Genomic DNA, 24,984 nt, shown 5'->3' on the forward strand with positions numbered 1-24,984 from the left:
ACCAAAAGGAGTGTCAGCTTGTAAGAGCCAGGAAAGACGATATGACAACGAAAGCAAGCTTTTGTGGACGCAGAAGCTTCATTTTTGTAACGCATTTGCTTTCTTGGACCAAATGTCTTCGCATCGTCTGTTTAGCAACATTTTGAGAGCATGAAAGTGAGATGGGACAAACAATAATGCGCAAGTGAAGTGAAGCTTGCACCCACGACTGAATCTGCCAAGGCTACGCAATAATTTTAGGTTTGGACTGGGGACGAAAAATTAACCTCACCTTCGTAGTCATAACCTCAAAGCAACGGGGAAAGTCTTGTCACAATTGTTGACTTTTCCACACGACATTCGTTCAACCACATTCATCAAGATTGCAATTGGTTTGCAACCATGGCCGCTACTATCAGTACTTCTTCCAATCCTCACATTTGGTCTCCAGACTGACGATCGCAGGGGTGCCGTGCTCGTCCGCAAACATCGGTAAACATCATCTCACAACGAAAATATTGCTCAACCCTGACACTTGCAGGCCCTGGTTTCGATGTCATCGGTTTGGCTCTTTCAGTCTGGCTTGAAGTGAAGGTCACTTTTGGAGGCGAGCAATCTTCCGGATCACCTTACAACTGCCGGGTCACATATGAAGGTCTCGGCAAAGAAAACGTCGACCTTGCCCCGGACCGAAACCTCATCACCCAAACTGCGTTATACGTTCTGCGATGTCATGGCCAGCGATCGTTCCCACCAAACACTCATGTCCACATCATCAACCCCATCCCATTGGGAAGAGGTCTGGGTTCCTCAGGCGCGGCCGTTGTCGCCGGTGTCGCCCTCGGGAACGTAGCTGGAAAGCTGGATCTATCAAAAGATCGTATCTTGGACTTCTGTCTCATGATTGAACGCCATCCAGACAATGTTGCTGCTGCTCTTTTCGGTGGCTTCGTTGGCAGCTATCTCAAGGAACTCAACCCGGAGGATATGAAGCGCAAGGAGATCCCTCTGGCAGAAGTACTCCCAGCACCCCAGGGTGGTGAGGACACTGGACTTCAGCCACCAATTCCACCGCTCAACATCGGCAAGCACATTCGCTTCCCCTGGGCAAAAGAGATCAAGTGCATTGCCATCATCCCCGACTTTGAGGTCGCTACGGCCAAAGCGCGAAGTGTCCTTCCCACGTCGTACGAGATGGCTGACGTTGTCTACAACCTACAACGAGTGGCACTATTGACGACAGCACTTGGCCAAAGTCCACCAAACGCTGAGATGATCTACGATGGCATGCAGGACAAGGTGCACCAGCCTTACCGCAAGACGTTGATTCCTGGTCTGACAGAGATCCTGCATTCTGTAACTCCAGAATCGCACCCCGGACTTCTCGGAATCTGTCTATCTGGAGCCGGACCGACGATCCTTGCCCTCGCTACGACCAACTTTGAGCAGATCGCTACGCACATCATCGAACAGTTCAAGAAGGAGAACATTACCTGCGAATGGAAGCTTTTGGAACCTGCATACGACGGTCTCACAGTCTCATACGAAACGTCACAAGAACCAAAGGCTCAAGCAGCAATGACCTACGCCGACGCCGGTGTTTCCATCGATGCTGGCAACGAACTTGTCAAATCTATCAAGGCTGCTGTGGCATCCACTCGAAGACCAGGTGCCGACGCTGAGATCGGTGGCTTTGGCGGTGCTCTCGATCTCGCAGCTGCAGGCTACAAGGAAGCACCTATCATCATCCAAGCCATTGACGGTATCGGCACGAAGCTGAAGATTGCATTCGCAATGAACGACTWTTCCACAGTTGGAATAGATCTTGTTGCGATGAACGTCAACGATCTTGTCGTCCAAGGAGCTGAACCTCTGACATTCATGGACTACTACGCTTGCTCGACCTTGAACATCCCCGATGCCGTCTCTTTCGTCGAAGGCGTAGCTCGCGGTTGCAGAGAAGCAGGATGTGCACTCGTAGGAGGCGAGACCGCAGAAATGCCAGGAATGTACCAAGACAACGAATTCGATGCAGGCGGCGCGGCAACAGGAGCCATCAAGCGCGGTCAGAAGATCCTTCCTGACAAAGCAGCGATGAAGGAAGGCGATGTGTTGCTCGGTCTGTCAAGCAACGGCGTACACTCGAACGGTTTCTCTCTGGTCCGCAAGATCATCGAGAGGAGAGGTCTTCAATTCTCCGACACAGCGCCTTGGGATAGCAGCAAGACTGTAGGTGAGAGTTTGTTGACTCCGACTCGTATCTACGTGAAGCCTCTTCTCGCCGCAGTCGAGAAGGACCTTTTGCTTGGAATGGCGCATATCACAGGAGGTGGTTTGGAAGACAACATTCCTCGCATGCTACCCAAGCACCTCGCTGCTGAGGTTGATGCCTCAAGCTGGACTGTACCTGCCGTCTTACTCTGGCTCAAGCAAGCAGGAAACGTGTCCAGCCGCGAATTCGCTCGGACATGGAATACTGGTCTCGGAATGGTCATCGTTGTGCAGGAGTCACTTGTTGCAGAAGCAACCAAGGCACTCGAAGGTGCAGGTGAAAAGGTACACCGGGTTGGAAAGCTGGTGGCCAAAAAGGACGAGGAGGTGATTTTGAGGAACTTTGAGCACTGGGATAAATGAGTGGCAGTCGTTTGGTCGACCCCTTCGGAGTTCGGGTGTTTGAGGTGACGATACTTGCGTGCTACCACACTAAAGCTGATATCTACGATCGGGGCTATTGTCTTCTCTATGATGATCCAAGTTCCCTGAAATGCACCGTTCCACGGGAGCCTGCTGCGCCTGTTTGTAACGAGAGTTACCCATCACCAGCCCAATGAAGAGAGCTGTCATTGATGCAATTGAAAGACAAGTCATGCCCATTCCAACAGCAAAACCTGCATTGCGTTAGTACATCTACTGGCAGTGGAAGCGCAAGATTCGATACGGACCTGTTGGGTATCTGGGCGCTTCATGTATCAAGAAGACGTTCGCGCCTACAAACGCGCCGCAGTTTCCCACCGCTGTGCTCATGGCGAAGGCCACAACACGTGCATACCCTATTCAATCAGCATCATGTTCTCGTTCCTCAATACCGCGAGTATCTGTCAGGAAAGGAGCGTGGCTTACCATCTCTAGGAGTGTTAATGGCATTCCAGACCACCTATGAATGGACAAGTAGTCAGCAATGTCTGCGTACATGTAGCTGCCCACTAGCGAACTCCCCCAGAATGTGAGGACATACCAGAATGGGCATCGCAACATAGCTGCCAGTAGYCAAGAAGAAGGTTCCAGCGTACTTCACACCGAGCGAGTTCGATGAGAGTAACATCGAAAGTCCAATCACGTTCAGCCCTGCTCCAAACATGGCGAAGAGATACCTCTGGCGGAGACGTTCGCTAACGTATGCGCAGACGAGTGTGATTACGAACGCAGTACAGTAGACTGGTATGGAGTGGATCTGGGCTTCTGATCTGGTATAGCCGAAACCTTTCAGGATCGAGGGACTAAGTGATCGTGTCAGTATGTTGGTGATCTGAAGCTTTCCGGCGGAGCAACTCACAGAAACGCCGTGATCGAGATTGCGTTCTCTTCAACGCCGATATATGCAATGGTGCTGTGGTCTTGCTGTTAGCTTTTAACCATCGCAGCGCATCGGGAGACTCACGCGAGCCATATCTTCCAATCAAGAAGTGCTTCCAATACYTGAGGCTTAATGCTGGCGGGTCTTGGCTCTACGATTCCATCCTGTCGTAGCCTCTCTAGTAGAACCACCTTCTCCTCGCCCCTGAACATCCCCGTTGATTCCGGAAATGATGGCAGCAGGAAAAAGGTTGGAAGAGCTACGAGGCATGTAATCACGCCTTCAATCTTAGGTTCCGTCAGTCGTCAGTGGTATATGCGTTTCATACTCGKGCGAGGCCTACCAGGAAGATCCACCTCCAACCTGCAAGGTTTGCTGTGCCGTCTGCCTTGGCAAGAAGGTAGGATAGGAATCCGTTGAAAGCACCAGCAATGATCGCCCCAGAGAAGAAGACGGTGTATCGTTTCAGAAATTCGTTTCTAGTGTAGTACGAGCCGATGAGATAGGCGCACCCGGGGACGAAGCCAGCCTACCCTATCCGTCAGCTTTATGCCAAATGGAGCAGGGTGAAAGAGTCCAGCAAGAAGTAAGCTGCGGATTGAACTGACCTCGAACACGCCCAGTAAGAATCTACAAATCACAAGCTGTGCATATGTCTGCACCAAGCCTTGACAGAGTGCGCAGATACCCCTGGACCGAGCGTCAGTCAAGTGTTCGTCCACTTCATCCACTGCTGACCACACCTACCAGAGGAACATCATAGCGGCCAGGGTGCTGCTACCATACATCTTGACGACGATATTGGCCGGCACGCCGAAACTGACATAGGCAACAGTGAAAGTCATGACTGCGATGTTGTAGCGATGGCCGGTCAAGTCGAGGTCCTTGTCCATGCCCTGTATTCTCGCATTTCCTGAGGTTCAGTCAGTCTCCATTTCACCGTAGAATCGTGATACTGACCAATATTAGACCTGTCAGCGAATGATACCACGAATAGGAACCACAGCATTGGAATTAGGGTGAGGTCGAGCTTGCGGAGCATGCGTTTCTCAATCTTCGGGTCCAGATACATCGGCTGCGGAGAGAGAGACATTGTAGACACCATGGCGTCGTTCCTTGTGGAGGGGAAGATCGAAGTCTCCGATCCGAGGCGCTCGAATATCGCAGAAGAGACCGTGTAGAGGCAGATGATGACTGTCAGCGATAGCCGACTGGACTCCAAGGCAAACACAAACGCAGGGACGCCGAGACCAGGCAGGGCCGATCACATGTGAATTTGAGCATCGCTACAAAATTGCGCTTGCATCTTATCTTTTCATCTGACGGGCCGATTAGGTCTCGCATTAGATCCTGACAGTGTCGACTTGAAATCAATGAGACTCACGTGTAGAACCACGGTGCATGTCTTGTGACCATTGATACTAGCAACCATCACGAGGGGGTGACGCTTGCTCGAAACAATCAATGGCAGGACTGCATACCTCTTGCCCTCCATCGCACCAGCTCCCGATCGACCTTCCATCAGCATCGAACCCCACCAAACAACAAGTGATCTCACTCACATCCAGCATTGACAATGTCTCTCCCAGCAGCAACTACACCGGTATATCTGGTCGCCGATCTCTTCCTCCAAGCTCTGGCCGATGTATGTTTTTCTCCCGTCGATTTGTTACCACCTCTAATCACCGCTCTCAGGCAGGAGTGGACTACATCTTCGCAGTGCTTGGCTCTGACCATCCAAGCATCATCGAAGCATATGCACGGCGACAGAGTGACAAGGCTACACAATGGCCGCGTATGCTGCTGTTTCAACACGAAGTGATCCACCTTCCTCCCCAGAGCACTGTTATAAGCGCTAACAACGGTAACCATGCTAGATGGTAGCCATCTCAGCTGCCGACGGCTATGCTCGCATGACCCATAAAGCACAGTGTGTGCTTGTGCATACCGATGTTGGGACCGCCGCCTTGGGTCAAGGCCTCCACAACGCGTCGGCCGGACGAGCACCCGTGCTGATTTTCGCTGGCCTTGCACCTTTTACGATGCGCGGAGAGATCCCAGGATCCAGAAGCGAACACGTGCAGTGGATGCAAGATATCCCGAACCAGTCGTCGATTGTGGCCCCGTACGTGAGCTACTCCAACGAAATCAAATCAGCTCACCACGTGGTGGACATTGTGAACAGAGCTTTGTTCTTGGCACAATCTGATCCTCCTGGCCCAACATATATCACTGCCGCAAACGAGGTCTTAGCTGCTGAAGCCATTGCTCAGAAACGGCAACGAATTCCCCGAATACGAGCGTGTTTTCCTACGGACAAAGTCATTGCAGACATTGGAGGCCTCCTGCTCTTTGCGCAGAAACCCATCGTTATAACTGGGTACCTCGGTCGCCATACCAATGCTTTCATCGAGCTAAGACACCTTGCCACCCTCATACAGAACTTGATGGTCATTGACACCGAGTTCAGAGAGGTGTCGTTCCCGGCGAATCATCCTGCTTGGGCGACCATGTCAACCGGAGGGTCAGCAGCGATTGAGTCCGCCGATGTCATCCTGGTACTCGACTCGGACGTGCCATGGATCCCCATCAACTGCAAACCTCATCCGACTGCTCGAATCATACACATCGACATGGATGTTACGAAGAAGAAGATGCAGATGTTTGACTTGTTCGCGGATGCCTCCTTCAACGCAGACTGTGGGCTTGCCCTGGAGAGAATCAATAACTCCATCGCAAATCATGAGCATTTTCCACAACGCCAAGCGGAGAGATGGTTGAAGCACAATCGCGAACGTGACTATGACACACGATTGCGTATATTGGCGCAGCGTGCAGAGGTGAAAGTAGACGGTTCGGTGTCGAGCGATCATCTTTTTGCCATGCTGCGTCAAACATTGCCGGGCGATACGACGTATGTTCACGATGCAGTTACCAATACAAGACAGCTGTTCGAGCAGCTTCAACTCACCAATCCGGGCACAGCGCTTGGAAAGGGTGGCAGCGGACTTGGATGGGCTGGCGGCGCTGCTATTGGAGTCAGCTTGGCCATGAAGAACTATGCATGTGATCACAGACCATTATTGCGTTCTAGACAGCAAGATTCTGGCATGGTGACACAACCACTCATCGTGAGCATCACTGGAGATGGAGCCTTCATGTTTGGAAGCCCCTGTGCGACATACTGGGCCCAAAAACGCTTGCAAACTCCCGTCTTGACAATCGTCCTCAACAACGGTGGATGGAGAGCAACCAGAGTCGCTGGGGTGAGTGATGAGATCATCGGGTATGACCTGACAAACGATGCTCCGGATTACGWTAACGTTGCCATTGCGTCGTCAAACGGCATGCTTTGGGGCAGGAAAGTCACAATGGCTTGCTGTCTGAGACCTGCATTGGAAGAAGCGGTGAAAATGGTCCAGAATGAGAAATGAGGTGCACTTCTCGAAGTGCTTATTAGCTAGGAGTTCGACCACTGTGTTAAATTGTCTTGCTGGACGTACCCAGGAGAGAAGAATAGGAAGTATATCGAGCCAGCCTTGAACAAGACTGGGGCCTCAACAATACCGTCATCAGTCCCGTCTGCATTCCGGGAAGTTCCACTGTGGTCCAATAACGTTGTAGCCGAGCCTGCCAGAGTGARGCCATCGGAGGCCACGGGCTGCAAGACGAGTGGCGTAGGGACCAGAGGCGCAACTAAAGTCATCGTCGTCAGCGAAAGATTTCTGCCCAAATGCTTCGTCGCAAGAAGTAGATGTCAAACCAGTGTTGCCACAAGCGCCTCCATGCCCAATGGAATTACCGTCAACTTTGTAAATAACATACCGCTTGCCATCGGCAGGATCTTGGTAGCGTATACTATGTCTCTCGAAGTCGCTGCACCTACACAGTGTTTTGTAGGATCAGCGGCTGTACTAGCGCTGTAATAGATTATGTAGCTTCCATCGTCCTATGGGATCAAGTAGAATTAGAAGCCGTCGAAGCACAACGGAGACTCTATTACCTACCAGCACATTGATGTCTGGCGCCCATACATTGCTTGCCCCAGCAGTCTTGTTGGCAACCCACACGGGTAGAGTTGGTAGTGCGTCCTTTTGGGAGCCATCCTCGTTGTATGCGATGTTCCACGCATTAAAGTCCGTCGAGGTGGCGATTTGGATGTGAATGCTACTTCCTATAGTTCTTGTTCCGAAGCTGTACCAAGCGCCGGCCTGAATGATTGTTGGGTCTGTTCTCCAAGTCAGCTGGATGTTGGACCCCCTCGACCGTTCTGATACAGCATTCTCACCGGGAAAGTTGACGCCATTCATCTTAGGCCCGACCGTTGCCCTTTTAAAGGTAGCTCCAACGAGTGTGTCAACGACTGGAGCGCTCGCCACATGTTGGAATAGTAGCCATATCAGATAGAATGGCAGAAATGTGATGGCCATGGTGGCAGTGAAATGCAGAAGACTATGATGCGAGGTTGTGAGAACCTACACAGGAACGTAAACAGGGGAGCTTTAGGAAAGGACGAGCGAACCTCCCGAAGTATATATAGACTGCCGAATGACACGCTGCTCCATGCATGTCACACTTCATGCGGTTGGCGTCATGGCGACATGGCAACATGGCTGCAGGTGGATCTTGGTGCTATTCCCGGACAAATGAAATGCTCGGCGGTGTGTAAATACGCACACATTGATGGTGAGAGGGGAGCCCAGCGCACGATCGGACCCCATACAAAGCATAGAAACCCCCCTCATGAGTAGAGTGGCGGTCATCGGGACGTCTGGACATGGCCGGATCGAGTCGACGGCTGATGGGAAGAGAAGGCAAGCTGCAGAGTAATAAGCTGGAGAGATGCACGCATCCTGAGCCAAGCTAAAGGACGCAAAAATATCTTTCCATGTCATCCGGCAAGCAGGTGCAGCATCGACAACCACTCTAGCCTGCAAGGATGTGGTACATGAGAGAGCGGCATCAAATCTGACAGATTCGACCGCTACCTTAAGTGATGTCGCATTGGGGTGCTCTATCACCGAAAGTCTTCTCCGTTATACCACTGGCCTTTGGGTATCGAGGAGGTATCTTGCAGCAAAAAGACGCTCCGATAGCACGGAGGGACCAGCGCAACATCTACTGGAACGCCTCACTGAGAGCATGAATGATGCCGCATGCCGTTATGGATGAGACCGGAATGGCAAGCCCCGGACTTCACGAGTCCTTATGATGGCCGTGAAAGGCCAAAAGCCAAGCATTTCGTCACCAGGATTTCCGGGGTGAGACGCCATCTCTTGCGGCTGGACGAACAAAATCCGAATGTGTGCCACCAACGAGCTAGCTGTTGGAGGCCTCGAATAACATGCATACAGCACGCATGAAGTAGCAGTATACGACTGTCAGGTCGCGTGATGTTCTATGCAGCTTACTATGGTCGAAGTCTCGGGTAGGTAAGTGGTCAAACTTTTCCACGCACGAGGCACCCCGGGGCCACCACTCACCAAAGGCTCTCGCTTCACACTCACCAACGGCTCGCTTCCGCCTCCGCGGTCTGCCTCGTGGCTTTGAATCCTCCTCGATGTCGATGTCACACTTCTCCACAGTTAACCCCGCTAGAGAACGTCTTCATCTCCAACATTTTCCTTCGATGGCTACAGCCTCACCACATCAGCCTCCACATGTATTGAACACAGCAGAAGTAATGGATCGATTGAATACAGGATTCATCTCGAATACCCTGGTCCCTCTTCTCCACTTTCACATTATTGCCACGCTGGCGCCTCCCAAACCTTGAACACGAAATCTCGAAATGGCCTTGGACGTTGCGAAACCTGTCGATCCCGCTGGCGTTACGATCGAGGCATGGGCGCAGGGTTTCATGGCGGGCTCCTTGATAGTCATGACCTGTATCGCCATTGCGAATATGCGCAGACATGTTCTACYGCACAAGTTGATCGTGGTTGAGGTAAAACATTTTCAAACTTTGAGCTTAAGCGACATTTCATGCAGCCTTCTCACTCTGTTGGTGTTCTGCAGCTTCTTTTAGGGTTCTTCCACGGGACGTTTATCTTTACCAGTAAGTTGCAAGGTTGATCGCAGTAAACTCTTTGATCTGACTCGTGATTAAGATCCTCCCGTCTACAACTGGTACCTATCGTATGGAACCCACACTAGCCCCAACGGCCTACCGAGCTGACAGACGTATAGCACGACGGCGATCTTGCTCAATGCTAGCTGGAGCCTTCATAATGTCATCGCTTGGATCAAGAACAAGCCATTCTTCGGACGGAAAGCCAGCTTGTTCTACATCGGCACTGTTATCCTCGTCCAACCATATTGGATTCTCGAAATCGTCGCCAACTTCGTATGTTTTTTCCAGCCGATCTGCGAGCAGCTTTCTGACGTCTTCAGCTTTACTTCAATGGCCAGAGCAGACTATTCACTTATACTCGACCATATGAAGCACTCTTCCGGGACCCGTGGTGGATTTACACATCTGCAAGTCTGCTGTGGAACATTAAGTCACGGTATGAATTCGGATACCTGGAGCTTATGAGAGTATCTCCACGATTTGGAGTTCTTCTTGGTGCCATGATGGTCAGCGTTGGATTTATAATAGTCGACATCCTGGCTGTTACGCATGTCCTGCCCGAGAATAACCTGCCGGATGGCATCAACCCGTTTTGGAAGTTGTCGTTTGTGTTCAAGTGTCTTTCCGATACTATGGTACTAGACGACTTCAAGACCGCCCTGGACCGCCTCAAGGAGTATAAGATGGCAAGGATGGGTTCCGTTCTGAGCGATGGTGTAAGAGGAGATTTCCAAGACGTGGAACAAGCTCGGCACAAGAGAGCAGAGCGGCAGCAACCACCTGCAGTTGACTCGGTCTTCGTGAGGGACTGGTCGAAGCCTGGTTATGAAGACTCCATGGACCTGGAGTCTGCTCTACGGATTGAGCGATCGCGAGAGGAATCCTCTGGTTCAAGTGGGCCTGGTTAGACTTCCGCTGACATGTATAGAAGCAACATACAAGAGGCCGCACATATTAGCAACCCCGTCTGGAGCTCCTGAGCACAGCATCCGGCGTGACGAGGTCGAACGCGCCGTAGAGGCGGTCCAATCGCAACCATGACTGCGAGGGACCCTTCTGTACGCAAGTCGCCGGTTCGGGGGGGTTTGCATACGCAGAGACTGCGGAATGACCTCTTGGCAGGCTCTCATGCTAATTCCGCCATGACATGCTGCATATGAATTCCAGGACATCCTTTGATAACGAGTAGGGAGTCCATGTTAGCATCTGCTACGRAAGACTGCTACTGGATGCGGATGCTGCAGAGCAACGGCAAGGCCGGCCGTGGGGCGGTGATGTGAAGTGGAATTAAAAGGTGGTTGAATAGGGAGCAAGGCGAGCGGCTCATGGTCAGAGAGCATGCACAGCATCTATGTGCATCGGGATTCATTCCTGATAGCCAAAGATCCGCTTTCGGTGCTGAAGGACTAGAATTAAAATTCTCGAGAGGGCTCTGTAGGTCTAAACAACATCCAGTGCAAATAGATCCGGTAGAAGGAAGAACGCGAAGGAAATGTCTATCGACTCGCAATCCGCGCTCAGCTCGTATACTCGTATACAGCCATCTCAAGCCGGCAGGTCCACCTCAAGCGCAACTCCATACACTACTGATCACCTCACAACGTCAACGTGCTCTTAGATCCGAACACTAGCCCAATGGAATCAATAGAACGATATCCACCCTAATAACAACGCCCTCCCAAGAAAACAACCCTTTCCCCCCAAACCATAATGTCGAACAAAGCCGCTCCGCAACCCGACAATGACGACCTCACAAACCCGAAAGTCGCAGTCTCATGCCTCGATTTCCTCCTGATAGAACTCGTCCCTCTGGCGCAAAGAATCACCGATCAATTGCACGCCCGCGAACAAGCTCTGCTCGACGACTTCAGCAGGAGTAAAATCTTCAATCATGGAAAAGCAAACGACACGAGCACTATTGCTGTGACAGGCAAGCCCGCGCCTAGAGATAGCAATGTTCCGGCGATTACAGTCACTGAAGGGAATGCGTCTTCGGTGAAAGGGTCGGAAGTGAGCACGACAGTAGGAGATGGGAGGAGTAGCGTTGGTGGACCGGGGAATGCACCGACGGGAATGGACGAGGCGACGAGAGAGGCGATGTTCTGGCGATTAGATGGGTTGGGATATCGAGTTGGACAAGGCCTTGCTGAGCGGTAGGTATGCCGATCCACACAACTACAGCCATCGAGCGGACATTGGACATGGGACTAATCATGAGGCCATGGTAGATTCTCCGTGGGGAAACCCAGACCGCAAACACCATTGGATGCCATCAAGTTCATCTGCAAGGACCTTTGGACGTTGTTGTTCCGCAAACAAATCGACAACCTGAAGACAAATCACCGCGGCGTCTTTGTGCTTACAGACTCGAGATTCCAGCCACTGAGCAGGATGAGTGTGGATCGAAGAGCGGGATCAAAAGCCGGCGAAGAGGCTTTGCGCAAGGCACAGACTGTATGTTACGTACTCTCTTCATGAATGTTCTGCGAACTAACATGTTGAGCAGTATCTCTACTTTCCCTGCGGCGTCATCAGGGGCGCGCTTGCAGGACTGGGCATGGAAGTCACCGTTACAGCCGACACAGCAGATATACCTGCGGCTACGTTCCAGATCAAGACCAAAGGAGCCAAATCATGAAGTGGCATCAGCACCGCTCTTTCTCACGCCATAAAGCCATCGAGAGACCTCTGTCCAAACCTATCCAAACGGGGCAGTCTCCCGTCGAGCTCCACGAAATGCCCGTGGGTTCCGCGATTGTTGGCGCCTTCAAGTGAGACCTCCACACAAGTACAGAGACGGGAAGAAGGTCATCCAAAGGAGCAGCTTTTGGTATCAAGGCTATGGACTTCCCAACTCTCTGCTGCTATGTATTGCGCGTCACGTCGTGACAGTTAGGACATCAAATCCGAATCAGATCGCCTATGACGTTGCCTTCATCTATCTGGAGATCGCTATTAGCATATTTTCGCTAACAGCAATCTCGCGCGAGGATCGATTCATGCACTTCGAGGGCGTCGCCCAGTAGCAGATTCGTCGATGATCTTTGGGGAGAGCGACCGATAGCATGCATACTCACTTTGGTGGTGGGTTCTTGACGAACTCGATACCCTTCTCAATGTTGCCCTTCAGACCCTTGTAGCACTCCACGAGGAGCTTCTTCTCGTAATCGTTTGCATCCTTCACAACGTTGTGCGCCTTGGTTGCTCCGTCCTTGCCARGCTCGACGGGGACGGAGAAGTACTCGAGGCCAGTCTCCTTGACAATCTCGTCACCTCCAGTAACACCAGGTAGGTAGACAAAGGTTGGCTCAACGATTCCAGACTGTCCCTTGATCGCCTGGATGACCTTCTCAGCGAAGCGGAATCCGGCATATGCCATGGAAAGGGTGGCAGACCCGGCACCATCCTTGGCCTTGACGACCTCGTCACCACCAAATTGCACGCCTTGTACCAATCGTCAGCTAGGAACATCCAAGGTGATTATCGACAACTTACGGTTGGTCAGTGCATCAAGCTTGTCAGCAGGAATGTTCACTGCTGGCTTGGCCTGGGAGAAGAGGGGCACAATAGTCTCGCCAGAGTGGCCACCGATGACTGGAATGACAGTCTTGGCTGGGTCCTTGGTGCCGGTGAGAGACTGTACGAAAGTCTCGGCGCGGACAACATCAAGGGTGGTAACACCGAACAGCTTCTTTGGGTTGAAGACACCGGCCTTCTTGAGGACCTCTGCGGCGATTGGGACGGTGCTGTTGACTGGGTTGGAGATGATGAGGATGAACGCCTCGGGGCAGTTCTCAGCGATTCCCTGGACTAGGCCCTGCACGATACCAGCATTGATCTTGAAGAGGTCGTCACGGGTCATGCCTGGCTTGCCTGAAGAAGGTATCTTCATGTCAGCTAATCCGTTTCTTCCGCTTCCGCTTCTGGACTCGCCCATCTCTTCTCCAATCATTCGCCATGTGTGTACTCACGAGGAATTCCAGCTGGGATGACGACAATGTCTGCACCCTTCAAGGCCTGCTTGATTCCATTGCCGTTGTCGGGGAGGAAACCATCGATGGTGGCAATGGATGAGATGTGAGAGAGGTCGGCGGTAACACCGGGTGTGTTGACGACATCGTAGAGCGAGAGGTGGTCGACCAGAGGGCTGGCCTTGAGGAGGAGGGACAGTGGCTGTCCGATACCGCCAGAAGCTCCTGCGACGACTGTGGGAGAAGGCGGAGATCAGCATGTGCTTTTTGAGTTGGATGATAACGCTCGTGGCTTGAATGAACATGTGCTCGGAATATGCTGGAGCCCCGTCGTCTTCGACTCGACTCATCATGAAGCCGGCGACTTGAGAGAGCATATGGTTCTCTCGATATGGAACCATGTGGCCCCATTGAATTTGTCGAGTCGATGTAATGCATGCTTCACTGCGAGAGTGTTGCGGTGGTTGCTACGTACCGGCCTTGACCATGATGGCGAGATCTGCGAGTTTGTAGTAGTGATGGGAGCCTAGGGTAAGGTGATCAAAGGTGTGTTATTGTGAGGTTGAACAGAAAGTGTTGGTGAATGTAGTGAGAATCGAGTCTGGCGAGTTCGAGAAGTAAAGGTACCTTGAGGTAAGGTATTAGGTTGATCAACAACTGCCCCTCTAAAAAGCCCCGCACCTAGATCTCGGCGTCGCATGAGTTTCCATCGGATCTTGGAGTTACAGCTCGACCTGATGTCGATATCCAATATCTTTATGTGCCGCTTGAAGCAAAAGCAAGGAATCACAACAAAGAAGCGTTAGTATACCTCGCTTTCGTATACCGTCCTCTCTACCTGTACAGTCAAAAGTCGTACTCAAATCTGCTCTCAAGCATAAGACTGGCATGGGTACACTTTATCGGGATGGATCCCAACAAAATCATCGCTGTCTGCAACAAAAATGCAATGTGATATCATTATTGGTTTCATCAATTAAGTTCTTACAGCAGTCCTCCAGCCGGAGACTACACGTAATCCTAATAATTAACGCCAGACTTAGGACGCAGTTCACTCATCAGGGCCGGCGAAAACCGTTTTGGTGCTCGAGCTCGCCGACTTCTCCCGCGTAGACACTCTCGGCTGCGCAGTCTGCACATGATCTGCCGAGGCAGAGGACGATGTTGAAGGTTCGACGCGATATCTTCCGGCAGCGCCTCCTTTCACCGCAGGCTTCTAACCGTTGGCTCCAAAGTCCTGCTCGTTGTCGGCATCTTGATCGTCAACACCGCTCTGCTGTTCTGAACGGTATGGCTGCGTCATCTGTGCATGCTGGGGAGGCTGGGACGGTTGGTACATCTACGGCATTCGTCAGTGTAGTCCTCGATAGGGCCAGAAACTTGACTTACCGCCTGTTGTGACATTCCCTGCATCTGACCCATTGAATATCCAGGAGGCTGGGATCCATAGATGTTGGGATCAAACATATTCTGGCCTCCATACTGCTGAGGGGGTTGAGGCGGAGGATATGAACCCATCTGCTGCTGATATTGCTGCTGTGGCATGTGCTGTTGATCCGCGCCACCAAAGTCTTGGGGACCGCCCATCTGCGCCTGCTCTGGGGGCATCCCAGCGCCCCCATGGCCGCTTTGTGCAGTCTCTGGAAGAGCATATGTGCCCTGCGCCGCAAACTCTGGTCGCCGTTTGTGCTGGGGAGTGGCATCCTCGCGGGGAACAATGTCAATCAGGAAATCAAACATGTCGCTCTTAGCGAGGGCAGATGCGATGTCGCTCCGCTGCAGAGTCCGTCTCTTGTTCTCCTCCGCGTGGATCCAAGCACGCATGGTAAGTTCGGTGATGAAAATGTCGCAACCCTTGGCGAACAGAATCGGGGCTTCCGCGCTGATCATCTTGACTTCAGGATCCGCCTTCATGACCTTCTTTATCCGGGCCAAGGGTAGTTGATGTAGCTTATAGTCGTGTTCTTCGGTTTCCAGCTTCGTCACTTGGTTTTGCCAGTATGTGTTGAGAATGTCCCTGTACTGTCCATTCAATCCTTGCGACACCTGTAACACAATGTCAACGCAAGTTCTCCATCCCGGAGGGTAGCGACGCGTCAACCCACATTTTGCCAGTGGCCAGTGAACGTCTCTGGCGGCGGCGCGTGTCCACTGGCAGCAATGCCTGCGCTTGCTCCATAGTGTCCTCCGTGATTTTGATCGTACATGGGTGTTCCATTCTTGCCGTCGTAACGCTTGGGCGCGGCGACTGGAGGTGGCTGCTGAGGCTGCATGCCGTATGGAGGAGCTTGCATCTTTGGGATGTTAAGCAGAGTCCCTCAATGCGCCGGATGGTGTATAGCGGTGTAGCTTGCTGCTGGATGGAAACTCAGTCGCTCGATGCTCTTCAAACCTCGCAGGCGGGACGATAGCGCTATAGCGATGCTATGTTGATAGCTTCTTGGTTGGTGCTCGATCGATGTCTGTTTACAAGAGCCATTATTGTCAGCCCGCGTCGTCGTCGCGRCAAAGCAGAGGCAGGCGCGACTGGAGCTGCATCGTGGTTTGCGACGGCGGCGTATGCGCGCATGCTATCTGCTTTGCCCTTGTTTGTGATGGTAGTTTGATGGATACTCACGGTCGTCGAGGAAATCAGTCTTCATTGGCTGTTCAATAAGCCAATAAGAAGACCAAAGGGACGCGGAAGGGCTCCAAGGGTGAGAGACGGATGAGAGGACCAGAACGGAAGACTTGACCCCGCTCTCCGCTCCAGCTGCAGCTGCAGCTTGGATATTGCAAGATCGTTGATTCGTTATTATTGCAGAAACTATCAAAATACCGAAAATGGTCGGGGATGTTGGAGAAGCTTTCTTTGAATGGCAAAAGGAGAAGCGTGTCGGGGCGAGCTGGGGACAGACGATGCTCGCAGACTACGATAGAACTAGATGCTGCATATGCGGCGTTCATGGATCAAGACTAGATGCCGTCTGCAACACGCAGCGCCTCGATGCGAACTGACGCACGGTCGATTCCTAAATTTATTACAGTGGCATCTTTGGCATGACGCCTGAGAGGCTTGTGTCGGAAGGGAAGTTAGAACGTGGCAACTGAGCTGGCAAGTGGATTCGGATGCCCATCCCGCGCAGGTTGAATGCGCTGTCAAGTTTGTTTCACCGACATGTGGTTGGAACGATCACTGCGCCACATTGTTCGAGCGGGGAGCCCGATAGTCCTACGTGTGCGAAGCAGGTACCCAACATTGAGCGGGCTCTTGCAGGTACCCGAGAATCATACCGCTCGAGCATGTATCATTCACCACTCATGGGGCAGGGAGGTGCCTACTGGGGAGGTGGTCATGCGCAAATATGTGTGCAAGGGATGGTGAAATCGAAGCTTGCTGAGTTCTCGCGATGAGGTAGCTGTAAGGTAGGCATCGAAAGAAGCAGACTTACGAGAGTTGGACGGGAAGATATCTGCTCAACTGTGTGAAAACCCTTCCACTACTACAGGTAGAGAGGCGACCTTAATTTCCATCAGGCCTTGGTGCATCATGAATTCATCATTGCTACTCGCGACCTCATCTCCACCGCTCCTGTTCTGTTTGAACGAGAGAGAGCGGCGTGATGAGGATTGCAGTCCTGCGCTAGCTACTGTGTCTCCTACGCCAGATGGCTCGACACCGCATGCATATAGCGGAATGGCTCGCGCTTTACTCCTCGTCCTTGTCGGCTTTGCCTTCGAACGCAGGCAGACGGCTTTGTACCTCAGCCCAAGTCTCCTTGCCCTTGACCATCTTGCTTACTGCCTCGAGGATCTGATCCAGGCTGGCACGAACCTGCTTAGTAGAGTCGCGGTCACGAAGAGTGAAAGTGTTGTCTTCCAAGCTTTCGTAATCGAGAGTAATACCGAACGGGATGCCGGCCTCGTCGTTGCGCGAGTAGCGCTTGCCGATGCTCACGCCCGACTGATCGACCTTGTAGGAAAGCGCATCGTCGCTGAGACGCTGCTCAAGCTTCTGCAAGAGATCTGCGAACCGAACGTCTTTCTGGAGTGGAACGACCAACACCTTGACAGGAGCGACGGTAGGCTTGAAGGACATGACCTGTTTGTGTTAGCAAGTGTAACATTAAACTGAGAACAGGACGACTTACCGATCGCGCAGCGTCACCATCTCTGACCCAGTAAACGTGCTCCATCAAGGCGTACAGAATTCGGCCAATTCCGAACGATGGCTCAATGACATTGGGGATGTAAGTCCGCATTGTCTCCGTGCGCACCTCCTTCTGGATGGTGACAATGTCCTTCTCGAGCTGCACCTTGCCCATATCTGGAACCTCCACTTCCACCTTTCCGTCGCTCTCCATGCTGATGCTGAGCTTCTCCTTGATGTCTTGTGTCAGAGCGTCGAGCGCGCTTTGCACCTTTCCGGCATCCTTCTTGAACTTCGGGCCAGACTTCTTCTTATCGAGCTGCGCAACATACTCTTCGATACGGATGGGCTCCTTCAACGGCTCACGGACTTGGAGAGGTACGCCGGTCYCCTTCATGTGAACCTCCAAATCGTAGGCACTTCGGTCAGCGCAGCCGACACACTCGATCCACTTGTAAGAAGTGAACAGCTCACAATCCCAGCAGTCGGTAGCGTAATGTGCCATTTCGTTTGCCATGTGTTGACGGAACCGCAGCTTCTTCATGTCGATTCCAATCTTCTGCATGAAGAGGTAGATGCGGACCATGAAGTAGCCGAGCGTCTCGTTATCGACGAGCTTTGTCTCAACCGCCTGACCAATGGAGATCTCAACCGGTGTCGAACCGCCCTCTTTCTGCGCGTCGCGTGCTAGTAGAGGAAGCTTGACGTCCTTGAYAGAGGCAAACTTTGAATGCTTCTTGCCGCTCTCGGGGTCAACGAAGTGCTCGATCTCAGCCATGATGAACTCGCGCACTCGCAGCAGTCCGGAACGAGGGGAGAGCTCGTTGCGGAAGGAGTATCCAATGGACGCAGAAGCAAAGGGCAACTGTCCATCGCTGTACTCAAGCAGCTTTGGAAACGAGAGGAATTGTCCCTGAGCAGTTTCCGGGCGGAGGAATGCAGGTTCCTTTCCAGAGGCACCGATCTGAGTCTGGAACATCAGATTGACGGAGACTGGAGGCTCGACCTCGTTGCCGGTGGTAGGATTGCGAATGTCATGTTTCTTGATCAACGCACCCATGTCATCGCCAGTGCAGTCGTCCAGGTTAGCCAGAAGGTGCTCGTACTCCTGCTTTACACTCTCATCGAGCTTGACGGCAGTCTTGGAGACTTTGGAAGCCTTCTTCTTCTTCTTCGGGTCCTCTGGCTCATCACTCACGTTCTCTCCGCGAGCCTCGCGATCACCCTTCAGGCGAGTCTCAATGACATCTTTGATCAGATGGTCTGCTCGGAGAATCTCGCCATTCTTAGGGTMCTTGCACATGTAGTCCGCGAATTTGTCGACGTGGCCGGAAGCCTTGAGCACAGGATAAGGAGTAAGCATTGAGCACTTCAATGCCATCATTTGCTCTGTGCGGATGAAGTGGTCTCTCCAGATGTTCAGAACTTCATTTTCCAGAATCTCGAGGGGCGGGCCATAATCGAAGAGACCCTTGGTCGCACCATAAGGCTCGAACGACTGCCAGTAGAAGAGCTTGCGGCGAATGAGGGAGTCGAATGCGGTGCGATCAAAGTCATCGCCAGCCAAGGTCTTGTAGTCGGTCGCCATGGCGGAAGATCCCTTATTCCGTGTCCGTATCGGGACTTGGAATCTATCAAGAGGAGCTGAAGAAGTGAAGTGGCGGGTGCAAGTGGGAGTAACCAGGCGATTGGGCTGATTTAGTCCGCTTTTGAAAGTGTTCTTCCAGAGATTGATGCTTGTGATTGCTAGTCTGGTCATTCAACGAGCGGTGATGTTGCGAAGGGCCACGAACACACAGACTTCAATCTGTGATCTGAGCGAAACTTGCAAAGACGTTGGTACACTCAATCAGTTGGACAATGAGAGATTCGAGCGCRGTATGAGTCGTAAAAAATGTTAACTCGAACGAAGCTCATAGCAAACAATGCCAAGGTTGTCAAAAGTCATGAACATGCTTTCCCAGTACTATAAACTTAGCGAGGTCGATCTTTTGTCGGTCCAGTAACTTTTTTTGGTCGCGATTCAGTCTCTACATAACTGCCACATTGCATGCACATCAAAATGCCTGGCTCAAATCCGCTCAAAATCGGCAACAAGCTGAAGAGACAGTCACATCAGCTGAAGTTGAAGAAGGAGAAGGAGAATGAAAAGCGGGACGAGCGCATGCGAAGAAAGAGACATGAAGACAAGAACCCACATTTACGAGAGCAGCGACTTGCAAAGAATGTTCCCGCAACGATTGATAGCAAGCGTGTGTGGGACGATGTAGATTCTGGGGATGAGGGCGATGCGCAGCTTGGGAAGAGCTTCAACGTGTTAAACCCCAAGCGGAGGAAATTGGAAAGTGTCGTAGGCGATGCGGTAGACGATGAGGTGGACGTGGTCGTTCCGGCAGACGTGGAGGATGATGCGGAAGAAGAGAATGATCGTGACAGTATGCTCGACTCGGACTCGGAGCAGGAGGAAGACGATGGTGAAGAGTTGGGCATGGAGGCCGCATTACGAGACCGAGCCGCTCGCGCACCCAGCCCAGCACCGTCAGCTGTGACTGTTGCTACGGATCTCACAGCTCGACCGGAGGCTCTCAAAGCTAAATTCCCCTCATTATTCGAAGATACCGACAAAGAGCCCAAAGTGTTGATCACCACATCAATCAACTCCACCCTATACCAGGAAGCAGAGCTTCTGACACAGCTTTTCCCTAACAGCACCTACATCCGACGAACCGCACATTTTCACAGCTACAAATACAGCATACGCGAAATCGCTAGCTATGCCTCTGCTCCCGAACGCGGCTACACACATCTCGTCATACTGAATGAAGATCTCAAAAGACCCAAAGGCATAGACATCATACATCTCCCGACAGGACCAATGTTCCACTTCAGCATTTCGAATTGGATACCAGGGAAGAAGATTCCGGGCCATGGAAACTCCACCAACCACTACCCGGAACTCATTCTAAATGGCTTCCGTACGCAGCTCGGTCTGGTGACTGCACATCTCTTCAAATCTCTATTTCCGCCACATCCGGAGATTCAAGGAAGACAGGTTGTCACACTCCACAATCAGCGTGATTACATCTTCATGCGGCGACATCGCTATGTGTTCCGAGATAAAAGGGGCACCGAGAAGAGCATACAGGGAACGGACGGCAAGCTGATGAAGGGCGTGGAAGACATTCGTGCAGGCCTGCAGGAGTTGGGTCCCAGGTTCACCATGAAGCTCCGACGAGTAGACAAGGGTATTCAGCGTGCGAGTGGACAAGAGTGGGAGTGGAAGGCTGGTGACGAGAAGGTACGCACTCGATTCAGCTTGTAGTTWGATACAAATGTACTGGATCAGGCGCTCCATGGATATCCCATTCGCATTTGTGAGTTCAGTTTACAGAACTGGGCAGCCATCGGAAGTTGTAGGAGCTCCAAATATAAGAGCATATCTATTATACAATATTACATGGGCTAATCATGTCGGATCGTTCGTGTGCCTCTAATCCTTGCATTCAAGGTAGTTCGCCGTTGCTGGGCTGCGCTCTCAGTCTGTCGGAGCGATGTGGTCCAATATCGGATCTGCGGGTCGGCATATCGTCTTTCTAGGCAACGTGTAAGTGGAGTTCGTTTCTCATACGCAGCTCTCTGCGCGAATCGGCTTTCTGGTGTCCCTCAGGCGAAGTCAGGCAATCGTATCAGGGATTCCAGTGTGGCGAGCCGGTACGACAATACTGCGATGACAGATGGTTTCGCAACGAGAGCTGCTCCACGCGACAATCCGGTGTAGAGTAGCGTACCCGGCGGTATGTGGTGTCATGCATCTCCCATCTCTTCTCATATAATCGGATCCGCAGCGACATCATTGCTCTCCATGCGCATATACGCATCAATGGCTGCCGAGAAAGCAGCAAAGCCCGCACAGCCCACCGCCATAGCCTGTGGACCCGAGTTCTTTGCCAGGAAAGCACCGGTAAAGCAACCCGCCGCGACACCATTTGTCAAGTCATTCTTCCCTCTGTATCCCTCAATCACACACTCGGAACCCGCGAAGAGGGCACCGATATATCCGAAGCTTTTTGCTGATGACCAAGACGCTTTCCCCATATCTTTGAACCCAATCTTCAGTTGTTCGCGCATCGGGATGTCTTTTGCTTGGGGTCCGAGTCCAGAGGACATGGGGGTATCGTAGCGCATCGAAGACATGAAGAGACCAAAGACACCTCCAAGACCGAATCCCATGGTTCCAGCAAGGACCGTTTTCGCAGGACATGATTCCATTGCACCTTGCATCTATATGATATCTGATTAGTGGCTTTCAATGGTAATAAGGAACCTAAGGCGTACCATTTTGATCATCTGCTGCTGCTGCAACTCCTGAGGATCCATGCTGCCGGCAGCACCACTGACCGGAGGCATACCTGGAAACGACATATTTGGGAAACTTTTGGCTGGAACAAAGCAAGTGTAGATGCGAAGCGTTGTTTGATGTGAGATAACTCGCGGAGTAGGAGCCCTCGAAGGTGAAAGTGAAGTGAAAGTAAATATCTCGGCTGCGATAACCAGAAGGAGATCTGTTCCGCTTTGACATAAATCTTTGTGCAAATCGTGTCTTGTTCACATTTATACATCCCAGCCGTGTCCTCATCTAAAAGTACATATATAGACCATAATCCCATTGTATTCGAGCACTCATGTAGCCCTTACTGCTCTAAGTCTCATCTCCTCCATTTCAACCAAGCCCTCAGGGGGACTTGGCTTTCGTCCCGAAAGTAATGGCGTCTGCGTTGGCGCCTAGGAAGTCATCGTTCCCATTGTATTCCTCTCCAGGTGACGGTCTTAAGCTTGTCTCCCATTCCTTCATCAATGTAGAAGCTGTTCTTCGCAGTGTGCCTAGCCCGCCTGATGTCTTCCTCAGCACTGGCCATGGGATCGGATCCTTCTTTGGGACGTCTTGCGAATCGCAATGCACAGCAGTGTATGGACTACCGGATACTGTTGATGGTATGGTGTTGGACTCGGACGTGACGCTTGAGCCTGATCGAGACGCTACTGGACTGTCGTCCCATGTATCCCACGGCTCATTTGAGACGACGGACAGCCTCTTCACTGAACTTGATTTAGCGTGTTTTGAGACCGTGGCCTTCCTCGTTGGAGCGGGCTTCGCTTCTTGGTTCGAACTCCAGAATGTAGGGTCCGCCAGATCAGGGAGTGCTCCTGTTGATGTGTTGGGCGGGTTCGGCCTTTCTGTAGAAGCCTTACTCGCAACCGACGATTCCCTCGAGGATGGTCGTAGACTGCCTCTGCTGTTCTGCTTCCTCGGTTTACCCAATGTCTGGGTCGAGCTTTTCCTTGTTGGAGGGGCCACCGCCACGGTATCCTCGCCTACCGTGGCTTGACGTAAGTCTTCCCAAAATGTCCACAGTCCGTCYTTGAAATTGGTGGCGAGCTCCTTGCCAGTACGCAGAAGCAGCTCTTGGTCGATGCTCTTGTCCGGCATTATTGCATCTGCACTTCTTCGTCCTACGGTAGAATTGCTGCCCGTGTCGATTGCCGTGGACGTCCGACTCAACGGCGCAGGCCTTCTTGATTGCATGTCTCCATCCGCGCTGTGTCTCGTGACATGCTTCAGACTGTCTCGCCGAGGTGGCCGAGGTGGTTGCATGGTGGGCGTGGTCCCCGGCATGTCTCTGGGCGACGATAGCAGCGAGAGGGTTCTGGTATGCCGTTGTCCGGGGAGGACTGTCCTACTGCTGGTCTTGCTCGCCGACATCAATGCTTTCCGTCGTTCCATTTCCTGTTGCATCCATGCACTCGAACCATCTGCATCATCCTCCCTGTCCCCAACACGCGGCGACGTCTGCAGAGACTGCATTTTCGTGACATGTTTGACATCTTCTCTCTTTTTTTGCGCCTCATGTCTAGCCCACTGCTTCTTCAGCTTCTCTAGATCCGCCTGTGCCCGTTGCAGCTCCTCTTTTAGCTCAAGAACTTTACGCTCTGAAGTCGCGATTGCATGGAGGAAATTGCCGTCTAGCGGTTCGCTTGGGTCTACCAGCTGCTCCGGTGTAGGCATAGTCGAGTCTCGAGGCGATGACATAGTTCCCACCACTGGGCTGTTCATACTCGAGCGTTGAATGGGGAATTGAACAGACAGTCGATTAGGCCGAACGGGAGCCGATGATCCAGTCACCATTGATAGAGCCCGACCGTGACTCTGGAAGTCTGCTCTCCTTGACATTCCACCTGAGAGCCCCGGGCTCGCTGGTGAAGAGCTGTTGATCATGTTGCTGGCCATTTCCGTGCCTGTCCCGTTCACGGTCTCAATATGATGTGTTGAGTCTCGTATCTCATTTTCCATGACTGTAGAGGTCAGCACCAAGGAAGGACCGCTCGGAGAGCGCACGCACACTCGTTAAGAGTGTAGAAACAAGTAAACGAGGCCTCCCTACAAGGTTGTCAAACTCGTGGGCGCAAGAGGCACAATACAGTACCGAGCAAGCGGTGACGCTAAATCTGAAACGCGCGGACGGCCTTGAAGGGGTTGCACGTGGAAAGAATACAACAACAAATCTAACAACCAATTCAAACAAAAGACGATCACTTCTATTACYCGATGGAGAGCTTCCTGCATATTAAAGCTGCAACATCCGTCGTTCGCACGTCTTTTGCTGCTTGTTAAGCGCCGACAACCACGTCACAGGCTCGAAGCTTCTATTGCGATTAAATGAGATCAACAAAGAGCAAGATGATGCACTTTCATACTCAAATTGGAAAATATTCGGGAGTTGGTGTTCGATCTGCAGTGGTTCTGAATGTCGCAGCTAGGAGGCACCATCGGAGGTCATTCACGTCCACACAGTCCTCTCGAGCATCCTAGCTGTGGTGCGTTGGAGATGAATGAATTCCCGCAAAACCACAGCGAAAGCGGATGTTTGGCTATCAGGTAACATGTCCGATGCAAAAGCGATGCTGTCGGTACTCGTCTCGCTGTGTACGAAAACCCGGGATATGTGTCTAATGTTATCGTCGTCTTCTTCACTTCGAAATTCAAAGCATTCTAGTTCTAGTGCCTCCAAATTGACGACCTCTGTGATTTAGAACTAGTGCAGAACCCTCGCAAGATTGTTTTCTACCTCTTCTCGGATCTCCTATGCAACGAAGTAACTTAGCAGTACCAGATGATTCGAAATGCTCATTGGTGAAGACAAGCCTTTGAGAATACAGTACCACCTACTTCTTCTACGCGACTCGCGGTGTTGACCTCGGG

General features: G+C 51.9%; 13 protein-coding genes; 5 read left to right on the forward strand and 8 right to left on the reverse strand.

Moving 5' to 3' along the window:
• Positions 1-381: 381 nt before the first annotated feature.
• On the forward strand, positions 382-2,613 carry RCC_07186 (related to homoserine kinase; the record flags this gene model as incomplete). XM_023772443.1 has 3 exons in its annotated part: positions 382-397; positions 445-471; positions 521-2,613. 3 exons carry the CDS (start codon positions 382-384, stop codon positions 2,611-2,613), a joined length of 2,136 nt encoding a protein of 711 aa, XP_023628211.1.
• Positions 2,614-2,682: 69 nt separating this feature from the next.
• On the reverse strand, positions 2,683-4,658 carry RCC_07187 (related to putative tartrate transporter; the record flags this gene model as incomplete). XM_023772444.1 has 10 exons in its annotated part: positions 2,683-2,867; positions 2,922-3,029; positions 3,100-3,133; positions 3,215-3,476; positions 3,533-3,586; positions 3,638-3,840; positions 3,897-4,082; positions 4,162-4,243; positions 4,301-4,466; positions 4,514-4,658. 10 exons carry the CDS (start codon positions 4,656-4,658, stop codon positions 2,683-2,685), a joined length of 1,425 nt encoding a protein of 474 aa, XP_023628212.1.
• A 471-nt stretch (positions 4,659-5,129) lies between these two features.
• On the forward strand, positions 5,130-6,987 carry RCC_07188 (related to thiamine pyrophosphate-requiring enzymes [acetolactate synthase, pyruvate dehydrogenase (cytochrome), glyoxylate carboligase, phosphonopyruvate decarboxylase]; the record flags this gene model as incomplete). XM_023772445.1 has 3 exons in its annotated part: positions 5,130-5,198; positions 5,249-5,371; positions 5,431-6,987. 3 exons carry the CDS (start codon positions 5,130-5,132, stop codon positions 6,985-6,987), a joined length of 1,749 nt encoding a protein of 582 aa, XP_023628213.1.
• On the reverse strand, positions 6,516-6,836 carry RCC_07189 (uncharacterized protein; the record flags this gene model as incomplete). XM_023772446.1 has 2 exons in its annotated part: positions 6,516-6,580; positions 6,632-6,836. The coding sequence occupies 2 exons, from the start codon at positions 6,834-6,836 to the stop codon at positions 6,516-6,518; spliced, it is 270 nt and encodes an 89-aa protein (XP_023628214.1).
• Positions 6,867-8,164, reverse strand: RCC_07190 (uncharacterized protein; the record flags this gene model as incomplete). 2 transcript variants are annotated; one of them, XM_023772447.1, is made up of 6 exons in its annotated part: positions 6,867-6,993; positions 7,057-7,249; positions 7,379-7,502; positions 7,561-7,781; positions 7,842-8,005; positions 8,076-8,164. In XM_023772447.1, the coding sequence occupies 6 exons, from the start codon at positions 8,162-8,164 to the stop codon at positions 6,867-6,869; spliced, it is 918 nt and encodes a 305-aa protein (XP_023628215.1). The 2 variants fall into 2 exon arrangements, with proteins under 2 accessions (XP_023628215.1, XP_023628216.1); XM_023772448.1 differs by lacking the exon at positions 6,867-6,993 and having other exon boundaries at positions 7,126-7,249; positions 7,318-7,502.
• A 1,180-nt stretch (positions 8,165-9,344) lies between these two features.
• On the forward strand, positions 9,345-10,534 carry RCC_07191 (uncharacterized protein; the record flags this gene model as incomplete). XM_023772449.1 has 5 exons in its annotated part: positions 9,345-9,500; positions 9,572-9,611; positions 9,664-9,691; positions 9,743-9,899; positions 9,947-10,534. The coding sequence occupies 5 exons, from the start codon at positions 9,345-9,347 to the stop codon at positions 10,532-10,534; spliced, it is 969 nt and encodes a 322-aa protein (XP_023628217.1).
• Positions 10,535-11,336: 802 nt separating this feature from the next.
• On the forward strand, positions 11,337-12,264 carry RCC_07192 (related to TRS33-TRAPP subunit of 33 kDa involved in targeting and fusion of ER to golgi transp; the record flags this gene model as incomplete). XM_023772450.1 has 3 exons in its annotated part: positions 11,337-11,779; positions 11,855-12,080; positions 12,133-12,264. 3 exons carry the CDS (start codon positions 11,337-11,339, stop codon positions 12,262-12,264), a joined length of 801 nt encoding a protein of 266 aa, XP_023628218.1.
• A 300-nt stretch (positions 12,265-12,564) lies between these two features.
• On the reverse strand, positions 12,565-14,085 carry RCC_07193 (probable malate dehydrogenase, NAD-dependent; the record flags this gene model as incomplete). XM_023772451.1 has 5 exons in its annotated part: positions 12,565-12,568; positions 12,704-13,070; positions 13,122-13,499; positions 13,598-13,831; positions 14,073-14,085. 5 exons carry the CDS (start codon positions 14,083-14,085, stop codon positions 12,565-12,567), a joined length of 996 nt encoding a protein of 331 aa, XP_023628219.1.
• Positions 14,086-14,813: 728 nt separating this feature from the next.
• RCC_07194 (related to nuclear transcription factor Y subunit C-4) lies at positions 14,814-15,891 on the reverse strand (the record flags this gene model as incomplete). XM_023772452.1 has 3 exons in its annotated part: positions 14,814-14,936; positions 14,987-15,643; positions 15,703-15,891. The coding sequence occupies 3 exons, from the start codon at positions 15,889-15,891 to the stop codon at positions 14,814-14,816; spliced, it is 969 nt and encodes a 322-aa protein (XP_023628220.1).
• Positions 15,892-17,285: 1,394 nt separating this feature from the next.
• RCC_07195 (probable glycyl-tRNA synthetase 1) lies at positions 17,286-19,314 on the reverse strand (the record flags this gene model as incomplete). XM_023772453.1 has 2 exons in its annotated part: positions 17,286-17,678; positions 17,728-19,314. 2 exons carry the CDS (start codon positions 19,312-19,314, stop codon positions 17,286-17,288), a joined length of 1,980 nt encoding a protein of 659 aa, XP_023628221.1.
• Positions 19,315-19,788: 474 nt separating this feature from the next.
• RCC_07196 (related to RNA processing factor 1) lies at positions 19,789-21,048 on the forward strand (the record flags this gene model as incomplete). Its single annotated transcript, XM_023772454.1, has 1 exon — positions 19,789-21,048. One exon carries the CDS (start codon positions 19,789-19,791, stop codon positions 21,046-21,048), a length of 1,260 nt encoding a protein of 419 aa, XP_023628222.1.
• A 503-nt stretch (positions 21,049-21,551) lies between these two features.
• On the reverse strand, positions 21,552-22,103 carry RCC_07197 (related to Mitochondrial import inner membrane translocase subunit (TIM22); the record flags this gene model as incomplete). XM_023772455.1 has 2 exons in its annotated part: positions 21,552-22,007; positions 22,062-22,103. 2 exons carry the CDS (start codon positions 22,101-22,103, stop codon positions 21,552-21,554), a joined length of 498 nt encoding a protein of 165 aa, XP_023628223.1.
• A 355-nt stretch (positions 22,104-22,458) lies between these two features.
• Positions 22,459-24,075, reverse strand: RCC_07198 (uncharacterized protein; the record flags this gene model as incomplete). Its single annotated transcript, XM_023772456.1, has 1 exon — positions 22,459-24,075. One exon carries the CDS (start codon positions 24,073-24,075, stop codon positions 22,459-22,461), a length of 1,617 nt encoding a protein of 538 aa, XP_023628224.1.
• Positions 24,076-24,984: the final 909 nt, after the last annotated feature.

This window comes from Ramularia collo-cygni (genome assembly GCF_900074925.1).
Source record: "Ramularia collo-cygni strain URUG2 genome assembly, contig: RCC_scaffold11, whole genome shotgun sequence".
Classification (NCBI taxonomy): Eukaryota; Fungi; Ascomycota; class Dothideomycetes; order Mycosphaerellales; family Mycosphaerellaceae; genus Ramularia; species Ramularia collo-cygni.